Consider the following 15651-nt stretch of genomic DNA (forward strand, 5'->3'; position numbering starts at 1 on the left):
CTAAAGTCTCATTTATTACTGTCTATCTCCCACCCGTGGCTAGAAAATGTACTACACAGCGAAAGCAGCCTGGAAGGACAGAGGGCTGGGCTCTGACATTGGAGGTGGACCTGAAATTTTGGGTTACTTTCCTCCAGAGAGGATGATGCCTTAACTGAGGACTAGTGCATATCGCTAACCTTGACTGGAAAAAGTATCTGTAACAGGAATTAGCAGTGGCTCAGTCTATCTGGTGAGGGCCTGGTGGCTCAGTCAGACCTGGTGAGGGCCTGGTGGCTGTGCCACTGTTCTAAATGCTCCCTTAATGTTTTCAAGGTCCTCCACTCAGCTGTACTCTTGCCTCTGGTCAGGTGACAGTTCTGCTCAGCGAGGCTAAAGGACAACTGATAAATTCCAACACATACAACAAATACAGACCTCTCTTCCCTGCTTTATGACAGGCATCTCTGGATGGGGCTGGCCTCTCAGCCTGGGATGCAGTGACAGTAACGGTGGGCAGGGGTATATGGGAGGATTTTCAGGAAAGAAAGGGAAAGGAGAAACACTGTAACTAAATTTACAATCTCAGAAACAAAGAAACAGGATGGGCTGTTACCAACCTCTACTTTCCTCTGCTAGTATTTGTTACTATGTAACTTGGCCTGGGCGAATTTACAGAGGAAAGAAGAGATTCTGCTTCTCCTTTCTGGCTAATAATATTTTGCTCTAAGAGCCTCAGTACCCAAGACCAGAGGTTTCTACCTGGGACCACAAAACATGTGCTACACCAACTTAACCCTGAGACTAACTCTCTCTGAGTCAAGGTATAAAAGAAACGTGACTGTATCAGATGGGATGGCTGGTCCTAAAGATGGATGTGAAGGGACCTCTGTCACGAGACTGGATAGGATGGGCAGAAAAGGGTGATGTCACTGCCTTTGGAGTCAGTGACTCTCCATGTGCTTCTTGTGTGCATGCCTGTATGTGTGCATGCCTGTGTGTGAGCTTGTGTGCATGCCTATATGTGCACATGCCTGTGTGTGAGCTTGTCTGCATGCCTGTATGTGTGCATGCCTGTCTGTGTGTGTGTGTGTGAGCTTGTGTGCATGCCTGTCTGTAGGTGTGTGCTTGTGTGTGAGCTTGCACACCAGCTAGTTAAATGGTTACTCATTCTTCCCACTTCTAAGGAACCCCTATCATTTTATACGGAGAACATCAAGAGTGGTGAGTAGTGAACTCTGAAACGCAGTTTTTCCGAAAGAAAATGTTTAGATGGGCTCTTGACCAAACTCAGCTCATCTTATGGTGGAGACAGGCTGGTGGGCTCCAACTCTTTGGGAGCAGGTACAACCTTGTGTTTATGACTTCACCATGCAAGAGGACACACAGTGATGTAACCTACACTCTGTGCGTGGGCTCCACGTGTAGGTGCTGACCCTCCCTACCCTGGTTTCACAGCTCTAGGACAGGCAGTTTTCTGAAAGACCTCTGGAGTGGTTCTTGCAGGTTGGTCCCAACTCCAGTGTGGCAGGACTGGATGGTCAGATCAGCAGAGACATATTCTGTCTGACAAGCACAGGGCCCCAACATTTGAGTCTGTTGCCCCCTGGTTGCTCTACTGCACGTTTGTGGCCAGTCTGTGCTTGGAGCTGTACTGTACCTGGGATCTTGAACCAAACGATTATAGGTGACAATCTCCCAGACCAGCTCTGCATGGAAGGAACGCAACTCATGTCTTGGTTAGAACCTTTAAAAACTTGTAAACAAGCAAGGTATACAAACCTTGCATCCCAGCACTTGGAGGCAGAACGGCAGATCTCTGAGTTTAAGACTAGCTTAGCTTAGGCTATATAGTGAGTTCTAAGCTAGTCAGAGCTGGTGAGACCCAGTCTAAAAAAAAAAAAAGTAAAAATAAATTTAAAAAAATTCTTAAATTCAGTTTTGGAGTTGACGCTCATTTAAAAAGAGATGAGTTCATCAAAAAGCACAAAGGAGAGAGATGGAGATTCAGCAGTAAAGAACCCTTGATGTTCTATAAGACCCAAGTTTGATTCCCAGCACCCACATGGGCAGCGCATAGCCACCTGTAATGTCAGCTCTAAGGATCTGATTCCTCTGATCTGACCTGCAAGGGCGCCTGCATTCATGCACACAAACCCATAATTAAAACTGATAAAAAATAAATCTTAAAACACACGGTGTAAAGAAAGCCTTTCTGAAACAGTATTATTCTTTCTTACTACGTGGGGCCCAACGGTGTCACTTATTCCTTGAAGCTAGTTGTTACAGGATCTTGATTTTCATATACGTTCTAAGTGTTCTCAGTTCTTTATGCTCAGACATCATCCAGCCTAGGTTTTTTTTTGAGACTGGTTCTCTACCAACTTGGAATTGGCCAACTAGGCTAGGCTGGCTGCCAGTGAGCCCCAGGGATCCCTCGTTGTCTCCCCGGTACTGGGTTACAGCTCACTTCACATAACTGCACTTTTATTTTCGTGGGTTCTGGAGACTGATTCGGGTCCCACTGGGCTCTCGCACCAGCCTTTCTCTCACCTTTTGTAGGGTGTAATCCTTCACCTGTTGTTTTACTTCTCCCAACTCTTGTGACAGGTTTCAAAAGATGGATCTGCTAACATGTGTGCTTAAGAGTTCCATATGCATCACACAGGAAAACTACAGAACCGGCTGACCAGATGAAAGGAACCATAGCACATCCCATGAGTGGCAGCCAAGCCCCAGATGCCAAAACTGCCGGGAGCGCTTCCCCACACAGCTGTTATGCCTTCCAAGCCTAAAGGATGGACCTCTCTCCATGGACTTCCCTACCGGGCTAAAAACATCTGTTGTCTCTCTACTACATGAGGCACTTAACGAAAACACACTCGAGCCTGTGAAACTTTACGTTGTTGTGTTTATTCCACTGAAAACCTGAAGCCCGCACCGCAAAGGAGCCCTGCGGGCAGGGCGGGCGCTGCCCCTGCCCCTGCCCACTCTGTACATTCACAGTTCTGACGCACGGACTGAGGTTACTGGCGAGAGTCATCAGGAGACGAACATCCGTCCCAGCTCTGCTCAGGATTCCTTCAACACGACCAGTGGCATTCCTCAGGAATCCGTCACGTGCAGATGGCAGGGCAGAGCCCCAGCCTCGGGACATCTTAGTTCATTAGTCTCCTTCATTGGCCTTTTGGTGGCTTTTCTCATCTGAAAATTTGTACTCTACAGTTATAAAACCAACCCGTTAGCTACAAAGGCTGTGTTCACATTTCATTCCTACCTAACCCGCTAAGAGCTCAGGAATCAAACTCCCTGCCCATCCCGCGGCAGTGTGGCGCTGTGTGACTGAGGTTGACAGGTTTTGTTTGTGGATTTCTCTTGGGGAAAGCACACACTAACACTCCCTCTGAGAAACTCAGAAAACACTTTTTTTTCCTGCCTTGACTGGCCTGGCGGTCATTTCCTAGAGCAATGCCCCAAAAGAAAAAAAATCTAACTTAGGAGTAGAAACCAAGATTCCAAAGCTTAGGAAACAAACTAAACCTCCAGTCGCTGTGCTTTACGAAGAAGTCTGTCATTAAAAAAAAGACGGAATCCGATAATGTCAACGGTGACAGACAGCCTGGACCCTGTTCCTTCCTGACTTCATGAAGGGCTGAGTGTAAACTCTGTGGCCTGCCCCCTGCAGCTGTCACCCCCAGAGTAAGGCCACCTATGCTCAGACGGTGGCTACTTTTCCTAAGTCACCATGGTAACTGGTGCAGAGAGGGTGCTGGGCTCTGGGCAGGACCTCCTGGCCATCTCGGTTTGTCTTCTCAGAAGGCTAAAATCAGCACAGAGGAAATGCCTTCCAGTTCTTTCCCTCTGGCTGATTCTTTACCCACATTCGATGCTTTTACTAGTTACATGAAGTAGACTTTGTCATATTGAAACTGAAATACCAAACTGGCGATGTTTATAAAAAAGATGGGGATTCAAGAAGGCTTAAGGGAAGAAGAAAAGCATCCTGGGGCCAGTCTTTGTGGCTAAATGTCCCATGATCTAAATGGAAGGAGGGCAGAGAGGCCCTTTAAGTTGTGGCCACCAGGACGTCTCAGAGTCTATCAAAAGCAAGCCTGGAAATAAATTATCCTTATGTTAACGTGAAAAATGAAGTAGAAAACCAATTTTCTTTCTTCTTTAAAAAAATGTCGAATGGTTTCAAAGTACCTAAGTAAGGTTTATAAAAGAGTCACAAGCTCCTGCACGAACACAGAGACACTTAGAATCCGATGATGCCCCATCATGAGAGCCAGAGACGGCAGAGGCACTAAATTAGGACGAGGTGACTGTCCCAGGGTAGGAACGTGCAGCGTGCGCAGAGGTCCTGCATTGTGCACACCGCACAGACGAAGGGGAAAGACCGACAGGAACTCAAGCCCGGCATAGTCTAGGTGAGCAGTCAGTCACAGCTGTGCCCACTCAGCCTGTGGAGTCCTGCCCCACAGGGAGGCCCCGAGCGCCCACCCGCCTGCCTGCCCGCAATAGGCAGGTGGGCCACACACACAGCTTCCCTGCCAATGCCCAGCTGGGCCCTGAGACAGACTTTACAGAAAACAAATAACACCCACGAGTCTTGTGGCCCTCAGGTCTGCAGACACACAGAGACGGCATGAGGAGACAGGGAATGGTAGAAAGCGCAACACACAAACGGGCTCCAGGCCACTGGAGGCAGACGATGATGCGGCAGGGGCCTCATCCCTCCGGAGGCTTCCACTCTAGTCCACTTTCTTACACGAATTCTTTCTCCCAAAGTCTGAGTGTTCGGGGCTGAAGTCAATGCAGAAGCCATTGGGAGTTGGTGCTGGGGGTGTCTGTGCGCAGCTGTCAGAATGTGTCTGATCAGGGTACAAGTAGTCCTCTGCGAAGTCAGGGTACATTTCTGCAAACCCACAGAAGTCATCTGTAAAGACAAGGAAGCTGGTCATTGGAACCGAGAGAGCCCCATTACAGGCACTGGTCAGAAACCCCACCCTAGAAAGGTGATTTTTCAGGAAAAGTCATCACTCCAATGCTGGTGCAGTGAGCAGACACTGCTAGGACCAGGGCCCAAGTGTAGGGTACCAGGGTTCTGGTGATGAAACCATCAGGAGAGCAGCTCCAATGGAGCTGGGGTGGATGTCCTCCCTACAGGGTATCCAGGTCAGAAGCCCCTGCAGCTTCTTCAGGGGATCCGGTGAGGGAAGCAGGGAGCTTGGTGTGTACAGATGGGGCAGGGGCTCCATTCATGTCCCCTGGCCTCCTGGGCTGGAGTGCCCACTCCGTCCTACCTCTGCTTCACTTACCAAATGTGATTCTTCCCCTCTCCTCTTGGTCAATAGCCTGGAACAAGTCGGTCACTGTCAACTCTGATATGCCCAGTGCAGTCTTGAGGATGCAGGACAGGTCGGCTTCATCTATGCTGCCATCCTCAGGAGACCCATACATCTGCAAGGGACAGCGAAGAGTTATGCTGGGGACGCTCCTGCTGTTGGCCAGGCCTCGTATATTTTCCCAAGTGCTCCTGAACCCACCCTGTCCAAAGAGCTGGCACCCCTGAGCAAATGGTGCCCACAAGCAGATGTTAAGGCCCTGGGGAGAGGCCTCTGCCTCTACTGATCTCTGTGGGTCCCTTATGGTCAGTGAACAAACATGTCTTGGTTGAGACTTGGAGACTATGACTGTGGGGGCAAAGCAACAGGTTAAGGGAGCTTAAACAGAGACTCAGCTGGAGCAGGAAGCAGCAGAAGGGCTCAGTGTGCCAGGAAAAACCTTGGGCTGCAGGGCTCTTGCAACAAGAACCAGGAAAGCAGAACGGCGTGCCTCTGGTGACACCTAGTGGTCAGTTGATAAACTGCAGAATCATTTGGTGATCAAGCCCACAATGCATTGTGAGACTGTGATTCTGAAGAAGCCAAGGACTAAGTCTGCATTTCTAATCAGAAATGGTCATTGTACGAGAAAATGAACAGTAGGGGTCACAGAAGACAAACATACTGGCCTGTGAGATTCTCTTCTCATTTCCCATGCACTATGTCCCCAACGTCCTTATGTGAAACTCTTCTACAGGGGTGATACTAACAAGAGACCCCAAAGGGGCAGGAACATGTTTCTGATTTCACCTCCAGGAGTATGTAGGAGTACTATTCACAGAGCTGTTTTACATCTTGAAATTTGGCCCTGACTTCCATGGAGTGAGGATCCATACCCCATCACACAGTATTACAGTGTCGCACTGGGAACTCATTGACTAATAAACTCATTTACTTTCCCGAGTTGGACTTGCTGGACTCCCATTGGTTTGCCTGTGATCTTAGACTGGGTGAAGAGATGTATCTTTCCAGAAAGTCCTGGAACCCCCAGCCTGTTACAGAACACTGCACGGATGCCCTGTCACTGCACTCCAGTCTAACGTTCCCAGGGCCCTCACATCCTGGGGACAGCAGACAAGGAAGGGCAGGTGCAGGTAAGGTTGTGGGAGCCGGAGGGGTGAGGCTGGCCCAAGGAGTGAGGTGCAGTGGGACATGGTCATCGGTGGGAGACGTCTGCTGTCCCATCACAGTGGGGATGCGGCTCCAGCACGGCCACCAGGACGCTCGGCTGCCTGACACGCCAGGCAGCTGTGAGAGGCTCGGACTCCATGTTCTGCTGTTTGTGTTGCCAACGAACCTGAGTGCTGGTTGACACCATTACACTCCTCTGGTCCGACAGAGTCTACTTGATGACTTTACGGTCCACGTGAAACTGAGGCATCAGAATAGAACACAGTGTAGATACAAGAGGGCCAGGCTTTCCCAACCAGCCAGCAAGTGTGGACACCATAGTGTTCTCCTGGAGTGACCCACGTAAGCGACCCTGGCTGCTGGGATGCTTCCAGGCAGTGCTGTGGAGTGGTACGTCAGGTAAGGAGAAAGCAAAGGAGCTTTGAGGCTGTGAGAGATGAGGCGCTCCTAATTCCTCTGAGCACATCTGAGAGAGAAGTGCCCTCAGATACTCTTGACTAAGGAAAGACCCACTCTGAATATGGTGGCGCCATCCCACGAGCTGTGGTTAGCTGAGTACCAGCATTCCCAGCTCTGTTTTCTGGCCATGGCTGCCTCACTCTCCTGTTGGTCTGCTTTCTCTGCCAGCAGTCCCTTAAACTATAAACCGAAACGAATCCTTCTTAAGTGGCTTAAAATTTATTTGTGTGTATGTGCCAGTATGTATGTATGAATGCATGCATGTATGAATGTATGTGTGTATGTAATGTATGCATACATGTATGCACGCATGCATGTGTACCATGAACAAGCAGGTGCCCACAGAGGCCAGAAGAGGGAATCATGGTATGGGCGTGAGCCATCTGACATAGGTCCTGGGAACTGAACTCAGTTCCTGTGCAGGAGCAGCAAGTGCTCTTAACCACTGAGCCATCTCTCCAGTCCCTCAAGTGGCTTGTCCTTAGGTATCTGGTTACAGAGATGGCAACGGTAATTGATACAGAAAATCGCTAGCAGTTCTTGGGCCTTTGGAACTTTTCAGGGGTAGATGTTGAAGTTCGGAGATGGGGTTAGGAAACACTTCTGGGCATGTGTATAGTGGTGTTTCCAGAGAGGTTTAACTGAGGGAGACAGACATACCGCCACCTCAAGGGTTGAGGTTCCAGACTGAATTAAGGGGAAGGAGGGTAGCAAGAAGCCGGCTGAACATTGGCGTTCAACTCTCGCTTTCTAATCTCTAACGTAATACAAACAGCCACTTTACAACCTATCCTTCATGACTTACCCACTCCAGCCATTATCTCCTCAAACCACGTCCCCCACAAACCTTCCCTCCTTTAAGAGGCTTCTGCCAGGTGTTTGTCACCTGATAATGAGAGTAACTAACAGACACACAGATCCCACTCGAGAAATCCACTTGCCTTAAATGCCAGCTGGATGGTGGCTAGGGTCTGGGATGGCCTGCACACCACAGACAAGGCGACCACATATTCTCGAAGGTCTATCTCACCGCCACCACTCTGCAAAAGAGACACACATTCAGAGGATGACTTGGTAGCCTGCATGTCACTGGGGACCTCTAGCTAACTTGTTCACCCCAGGCTGACTTGGTAACATTTACATATATAGAACCTGTGCTTTAGAAGAGGATTCCCAGACTTACTTGCTCAAACCCCAAACCAAAGCCTGCACTTGGAGAACAGGCTGGCGAGAATCATTGTGGGATGCAATCCAATCCACTGAGAATGGCTTACACAGTCACAAGCCAGAGGTTTTGCCCTGAGTTCCCCAGTGGACCTACCTCATCAAAAAGCGAGAACATGTCCTCTAGCGCGTCTGAGACGGGAACTTCCAAGTAGGCTGCAAACTCTGGAAGCCTGATCTTCTCTCCTCTCTTCATCCTTGCGCTCTCTGAATATTTGTCTAGATCTTTTTCAAGATTTTCTGGTTTTAGTCTAAATAAAAAATGAGGGAAAGGTTTATTGACAAAACTACAGCATAGAAGCTAAGACAGGAGACTTAATTTTGAAGTTCGGGGACTCATCAAAATGTTTTAAAAGCTTCTTTTTTAAAAACAATTTATCTATTTTAATGTGCATTGATATTTTGCCTACATGTATGTCTGAATGAGGGTGTTGGGATTCCCTCAAACAGGAGTTTACAGGCAGTTGTGACCTGCCATGTGGGTGCTGGGAATTGAACCAGTATCCCCTGGAACAGCAGCTGGTGTTCTTAAAACACTGAGCTCTCTCTCCAGCCCTGCTTTAAAAGTTTCTTAACAAGCACAAAGTTAGTTTCTGAGCATGGCACACCCTCAGTTTACAAGATGCTAGGCTTCTGACTCCACATTTAACTGTCTGCCCCCTGGGTATATTCCTAGGACGGTGTACAGAGGCAACACCCATACACACAGGTGGTGTCCAACAAGAAGGTTTTTAGGGTCCTTCCATGTGGCCTGCTGAAATGCAACATAAACAGAGTAAGAGTTTCCTGACAGATCCCCGACCTCAGCAGCGCTCGGTTCTAACGAACGCTCGAGAGCTACAGGCAGCTCACCCGAGGCCCCTCACGAGCCTGGCAAACTCTAGCAGGCAGGTATCGGCAGGCAGGCGAAGTTGTCCTTCTGCCAGAGCCAGCTGGCAGTCCTCAAACGTGTAGTCTGTTACTGAGACACCCAGGGCCCTGCAAGAGAGATCGTTTCATCAAGCCCACCTCTTCACCCAGAGTAACAGTAACACTTATAGTGAAGTAAGTGTCAGAACGAAACCACGGTGGACAGTTCCTGATGGGCTGGGCGGGACACACACACACACACACACACACACACACACACACACCCACACACACTCACTCTGACAGAGCAGGTCATGTCAAGAGGAAAGCCCAGAGGGCACCAGAGGCATTGCCTACGCGACACTGTAGAACCAGGTTAACACAGGCCTCCTCTCAGGGGAAAGCTGCTGATCACCTTTGTCTGAGACTAGGATGGGTACATCCTTCCTCCTGGAACCTGGACAGGCCCTGGTTTACCCATGTGTAGACAAGGCCTTTGCCGAGGTCATATTAAATGCTAATATTTTACCCATAGAACACACTATTTTAAGTTATATACCAAGAGGAGAAATTCCTAGGAACACAGACAGAAGCCAACATGAGAGGGACTGTCACTTCCTAAAAAGCGTGCCCTGCACAGGGCACCTGAGGACAATGGAGTTCTGCTGTGTCCCACGTGCAGTGAGCACACAGGCTGGCATTGCTCAGACAACCAATGGGATACCGCAAAGCCACCTTGGAAGCACACGCTAAGCACTCAGGTTAGCAGGAAACCCTCTCTCCCGTCCTCAGGTTCATCATGTGCTGTGGGCCCGCCCAGAGGTATGTTTCCCCACAGCTATCAAGGAACCTGGGGGAGCTGGAATGGAGGAGCTTGCCCAGGATGGGACCTGGATCCAAGGCTTACTCCTCTGGGTCCAAGGGAAGGGGCAGCTCTGCCAGTACGTCATGGAGGTAGGCACGGAGAAGCAGGAAATGCCACCGTTCTACCCAGGAAGCTGGTTCCTCCCACGGTCTGTCAATGGAAACTTGGAGGGAATGGGTGAGGGAACCACAGAAGAGCCCCAAGCAGGAACTGACACCCCTGCCACTGGAATGGTCCCCAGAGCCAGCCAGGATGAGACTTTTACAGGAACCCAGAAAGAGAGGAAAGAGGGTGTGGCCAGCAAAAGCCTTGACTGAAGCCAGGGTGGCAGTGCTGAGCCCTGAGGGATGACTGTGCGGAATGCTCAGTCCCACAGGAGTCCTACATTACAGTCCACACTTTGCACTGAATGTGTGTGCTTGATGGCGATCTCAAACTTCCCTTTCTCGGCACTCCGTCAGCCTAGACCTGTGTCTGCTTGCTCCTGTCACCCCATCCATGAATACGGTGCCTATCTGTGGTCTGCACAGTTAACTGCAAGGCGTGCCTGCCCTGAGTGCGATCAATACAGCGCAGGCCCTTGGACAGACCAATGGGGTCTGGAGGAGCTACTACACTATCCCACAGGGCCTCTGTCCTAAGAATTTAACGGTCTAAAAGGCTATGCCAGGTTTCAAGAAAAAACACCCTCCTACCCCACATTAAACACATTTTATGGAGAAAAGCTCACTACTTGCATTATGAAGGAAAACCCATTAAAACTACCCTGGGCATCTCGTTAAGAAGAATGGGCTTTCCTTTCTTTTGTGTTATTGGCCAGGGTTGTTCAAGCAACTCTCAAAACATTACAGGCTACGGCTGCTGCCCTCGGTTGCCCTCGGAGGTGGAAGGAAAATCCCTGTTGCCGAAGACACCGGGCCCAGAGGCCTCCACGGTGGATCTGGCCTTAAAGCCTCCTTCCTGAAGGTTAACATTCACGGTGCCAGAATACGGTATCCAAAGTTTCCAAAGGCGGGAAGTAGCCATCAGCGCTCCTCAGCTGTAAGGCGCAGGAGCCACAGCTCGGACTCGACGGCACTGTAACCCTGAGGGTGCAGCACACAGACATTGGCAGTAACCAACAGCCCTCTGTTTACTGAGAGGGAAACCATGTCTGGTACCAGAACCCCAGGGCACTACCAAGGACTACTGAAGTCATGGATCTTGAAGGGTATACTGCAACTGCCTCATCGCTGAACTTAGAGCACAACCCCTCATTACACGCTTGCCCCCATATCCACAGGTGAGTGTAGTTCTCGCCCTCATTAAGGAAACTCCCCTCTGCAACAGAGACTATCATAAGGAAAACTTATGATAGCCAAATACTCAAAATACGGAGTTGCAGAGCCCGGCGTCAGCTGATACTCTTGCACGTACTGCTCAGAACTGTCGTGGAGGAGCGGGCAGAAAGGCTGTCAAAGCCAGTGGAACAGGGAGTTTGCCCTACGGCTGTATCTCCTAGAAATATCAGAGAAGCTACACCGGTGAAATCTTACCAACATGGCTACCTAAACATGAGCAGAAGGACGGCTACAGACATGCTAGCATAGACAGGGAGAGGCTTTCACAAAGAACTACTGGTAACTAAAGAATGCTGAGAGTGGGAGAAATAATATTCCCAGGGATGAGCACAACAATTGCTTATCCAACACCAAACGGTCAGCCTTGAAAACATACATACATTATACAGACTAAGCAACAGGCTATATTTATGCATTTAGCAACACACACACACACACACACACACACACACACACACACACACACACACACCCCAATTTGAGAAAAAGAGATTGCCAGGAGGAGGCAGGGGCAGCAGATCACTGAGTTTGAGACCAGAGTGATCTACAGAGTGAATTCCAGGACAGCCAAGGCTACACAAAGAAACTCTGCCTTGAACAAAACACCTCCCACCCCCAAAAGGCTATGAGTTTGAAAGAGAGAGCAAGGTGGGTGGGCACATGGGAGAGTTTGAAAGGAGGAAAGGGAAGGGATACAAGTATATTATAATCTCTAAAATATTACTTTACTGAAAAAATTTCATACAATATACTCTGATCATGTTTTCCCCTTCCTAACATCTCACAGATCCCTCCCTTCATACACACACAACTTAACTTTCTTTCTTTAAAAAAAAAAAAAAGAAAACCAAAACCAGAAAATGAGCTTCTGACAGTAAGTCTGGTGCTGCCCAGCGACACTGTATGAGCAACCGGAAAGCACATGGTAGCCTGAGGTGGGAATGTGAGCTGCAGCATGGGCGGGGACGGGACAGGCCACACAACACTCAAGTTCAGGTGGACAGGACGTTACTTTAAGAGAACACTGCTCTCCGCGCTCAGTCCATAGACTCCCTGAGAATCTGACTTAGCAGGTGTCACAGTCGGGCAATCACTTGTTGAGTCCTGAAAGAGCGATTCCTTCCTTCTACCCTCAAAGCAGAGCAAGTCGCAGTGGAAGACGGATGCGGGGACCTTGGCTGGCTTAAGTGTCCCCTTAGCAAGTACTCAGAGTTGTCTGTGGTGAAGGCTGCATTAAGTGCAGGGTGGAGACTAGAGCAATCCTTACCTTCTCTGCGCAAATACCCCTCAAGGGGCAGAGGGGAAGTAGGCAAGAGCCAGCTCTACACAGTGACTACAGATCTGAGCCGGGCCTTGTTAGGTGTGTTTTCAGAATACTCTCTCCAGGTCTGTTGTCAGGAACTGAGGGTGGGACTGCCCCCCTGCACGGCGCCCCCTCCCTCAAAGGTCCCAGCAGCTGCTCTTGGCAGAGGCTACAGTTTAGCTCCACTGTACACAGCCTCTTCAGGAAAAGCAACAAGGCTGGCCCCCTGGGGCTGTATGAATATTCTGGACCTAGTTTTAAGTATATGGATGAGAGACAGGGCTCAGAAGGTGGGAGAAAGTCAGAGAAAAAGGGCACTTGAGTGATCGTTGTCCAGACTCCAGGAATCAGAAAGTGAAAACAATGCTTCTCAACTGTGTGCAAGAAAGGAAGCAGAGGACACCCTGGAAGCTCAACCATACAGATGACAGACTTGTGTCTGTCAGCAGGGGGCGTGAGAGGGCCAGCAAACAATCCCCAGACACACAGTGAAGCCTGAAGGAGGCTGTGACCTGTGACTGACATCTGCCCAGGTCAGTGCGTGACCCCAAAACACACCAGAGTCACAGATTACTAAGGCAGGTTTGAAACTTGCGAAATGAAGCAAAGATTAACCATCTTCTAAATGTTAAACAAGCCAAAACATCATCAGATAAAAGTAGGAGACACAAACTCAAGGCCAAACACACAATACTGCTAGCACATGCAGAACCGGCTTGTTCACTCCCGTACGACCCATTTCCCCGCACCGCTGGCAGCTGCTGACTCACTTGGCCATGACGCGTCTCACATTACTGGCATACAGGGCAGGATTCCTCTTCTCCTCCTCAGAAGGACAATACACAGGCAGAAACTGAGGACAGAAGAACCGTGTTATCTCTGCTAAGACATGACGCCCATCCCACCAGAGCCACCATAAATGGTACTTATGTGACACCATTAAGACTGGCAGAACCCTTCCAATTGAATAGTCCACCCATGTCCATACATGTTTACAAACTTACACCTACAGTGTCCACACTACACATACACAGATCTAGACCCACATGCACACTACACCCATGTGCATGTATGCTCGTGCGCGCGCACACACACACACACCCCTCTGCAAACTTACTGCCCAGTGCACAATGCACACCTCCATCTTCCCACGGCAGTTTTATGTTGGGGATTATATATAGAGAGATATATAGATATATATAGAGAATGGTACTCCAGCACTTTCTACACCTGAAATCTAATATTTCTGTGATAAGTCATCCTACAAGGACAGCACTTAAGATGATTTAGTGGCTCATGCTGGGGCCAACTTTACCATGCATGAAAAGGCAAAGAACTATTCCTGATTCCTGTTCTTAAATGCAGATATCAAGAATACAGGAACACCCTGAAAACCTAGCAATCATGCATATAGGGTCACAGTCACATTTTAGGAATTCCTAAAATTACTGTGGTCTTTCACATTAACACTTGTACCATGTACCAGCAATGTGAAGAAGGACAGGCAAAGATGATTACAGGGCCATTCTTAGTCTCTCTTATCTTAAAATGAGTCCATGTCAAAAACCACAGGGGTCCCAGCCAGTACAAGACCATGTTCCTTCTCAGACCTGATCCTGTTCTCTCCTGAGGGCTGAGAGGAGAGCTATGGCAAGATTCTCAAGCTCTGGGCAGGACCAGCACGCTCGGGGCTGGGCTCTTTTAGAAGTCACATGAGCTTATTTGTCCATTCTGTACTGCTCTGCAGTGCTTTTGGGAAGTGAGCAGACTGCCTGACTCAACACAGGGACGCATATGACTCACTTCTAAGGTAGCTGCAGGCCCATCAGAAAAATCCTTCAAAAAAGAAAGAATAAAAGAAAGAAAAAAAAGAAAGAAAAACAAATAACAAACCTAAAATCAAACCCACCAATCCTTCTACTTAGAGAAAATTCTATAGGCCGCACATAGGACCGTATTGAATTTAGCCTAGAGGGTGAGTTCAGTACTTAGGAACCTGCCAGCTTATATTCCATGACTTACTGCTAAACAGTAAAGTGACAGAATGAATTTAGTTATTCAAATCTAGCTACATTGGTATTAGTAATAAAGGCAAAAAAGAAAAGGTTTCTCTATTGTTTTTTGGGACAGGGTTTCTCTGTATAGCCTGACTGACCTGAAACTCAGAGATCTACCTGTCTAGGCAACAGTCATCCAAATTAAAAAAAAAAAAATGATAGCTTTAGTTCCCTTGTTAATTTTTAAAAATCTTGTCCAGGGGCTAAAGAGACAGCTCGGCAGTTAAGAGTACCTGCTGCTCTCGTAGAGGAGCAGGTTTCTGTTCCCAGCATTCATTTATCAGCTAACTAAATCTGTAACCCTAGTTCTAGAGGACATGACACCCTCTTCTGACTTTTGTAGTCAATATACATACATGGCACACATACATGCAAGCAAATACCAATAAACACAAGATAACAATAAACAGATCTTAAAAAAAAAAAACCCATCCTATCCAAATGTATTTGGACACAAAGCCACTAAAGAAAAGTGACTAGAAAGTTCTAGGACCCAGACAAATGCAAAGATGACAAAGACGGCTATGGAATAGTATCTGCACAGATTAAACACTTTGTACCAATCGGCATAGCTCTTAGTTTAACAGCATTCTAACAAAGTATCAGGCCGACCCAGTGTAACACTGTATGACACTGTGTCAATAAGAGTCTCAGTGCAACATTGTGTAACACTGTATCCACACAGCTCTGGGTTAACACTGTTGTAACACCTTAACACTACAGACCTGGTGTAATGCTATGTGAAACTGTATGCACACAATGGCGGGTAGGAATGTTTAACCCTGCTGTGGCAGACTCCAGCATAGCACACTGTATCTATATAGACCCCAATGTAACATTGTGACACTGTATCCACACAGCACTAATACTGTTCAAAAGTTGCATGATTTCAGCCCCAGTAGGACCTAGTACCCCAAAGCCCACCATAGAACTGGCCCCTGGCCCTACCCCACCCTACCCCACCCACTACCCATACTGTGTAACACCATGTCTACTCACTTCAATTTCCACTTGGTTTTGAAACTGGCACAGGGTGAGCCACAGGATTTTCAACCTT

At 48.4% G+C, this 15651-nt stretch overlaps 1 protein-coding gene across 1 annotated transcript in view; it reads right to left on the bottom strand.

Moving 5' to 3' along the window:
- Window positions 1–2870: 2870 nt before the first annotated feature.
- Window positions 2871–15651, bottom strand: part of Lpcat1 (lysophosphatidylcholine acyltransferase 1) — a 50330-nt gene continuing 37549 nt past the window's right edge. Inside the window, exons 8-14 of the mRNA NM_001100735.1 lie at window positions 15594–15648; window positions 13308–13390; window positions 9033–9158; window positions 8278–8431; window positions 7898–7996; window positions 5301–5442; window positions 2871–4918 (exon numbers count right to left, since the gene is read on the bottom strand). Coding sequence (NP_001094205.1) covers window positions 4734–4918; window positions 5301–5442; window positions 7898–7996; window positions 8278–8431; window positions 9033–9158; window positions 13308–13390; window positions 15594–15648 — 844 coding nt within the window. The 3' untranslated portion in view covers window positions 2871–4733. The remainder of the gene's footprint in view (window positions 4919–5300; window positions 5443–7897; window positions 7997–8277; window positions 8432–9032; window positions 9159–13307; window positions 13391–15593; window positions 15649–15651) is intronic.

This window comes from Rattus norvegicus, chromosome 1, assembly GCF_021556685.1.
Source record: "Rattus norvegicus strain SHRSP/BbbUtx chromosome 1, alternate assembly SHRSP_T2T, whole genome shotgun sequence".
Classification (NCBI taxonomy): Eukaryota; Metazoa; Chordata; class Mammalia; order Rodentia; family Muridae; genus Rattus; species Rattus norvegicus.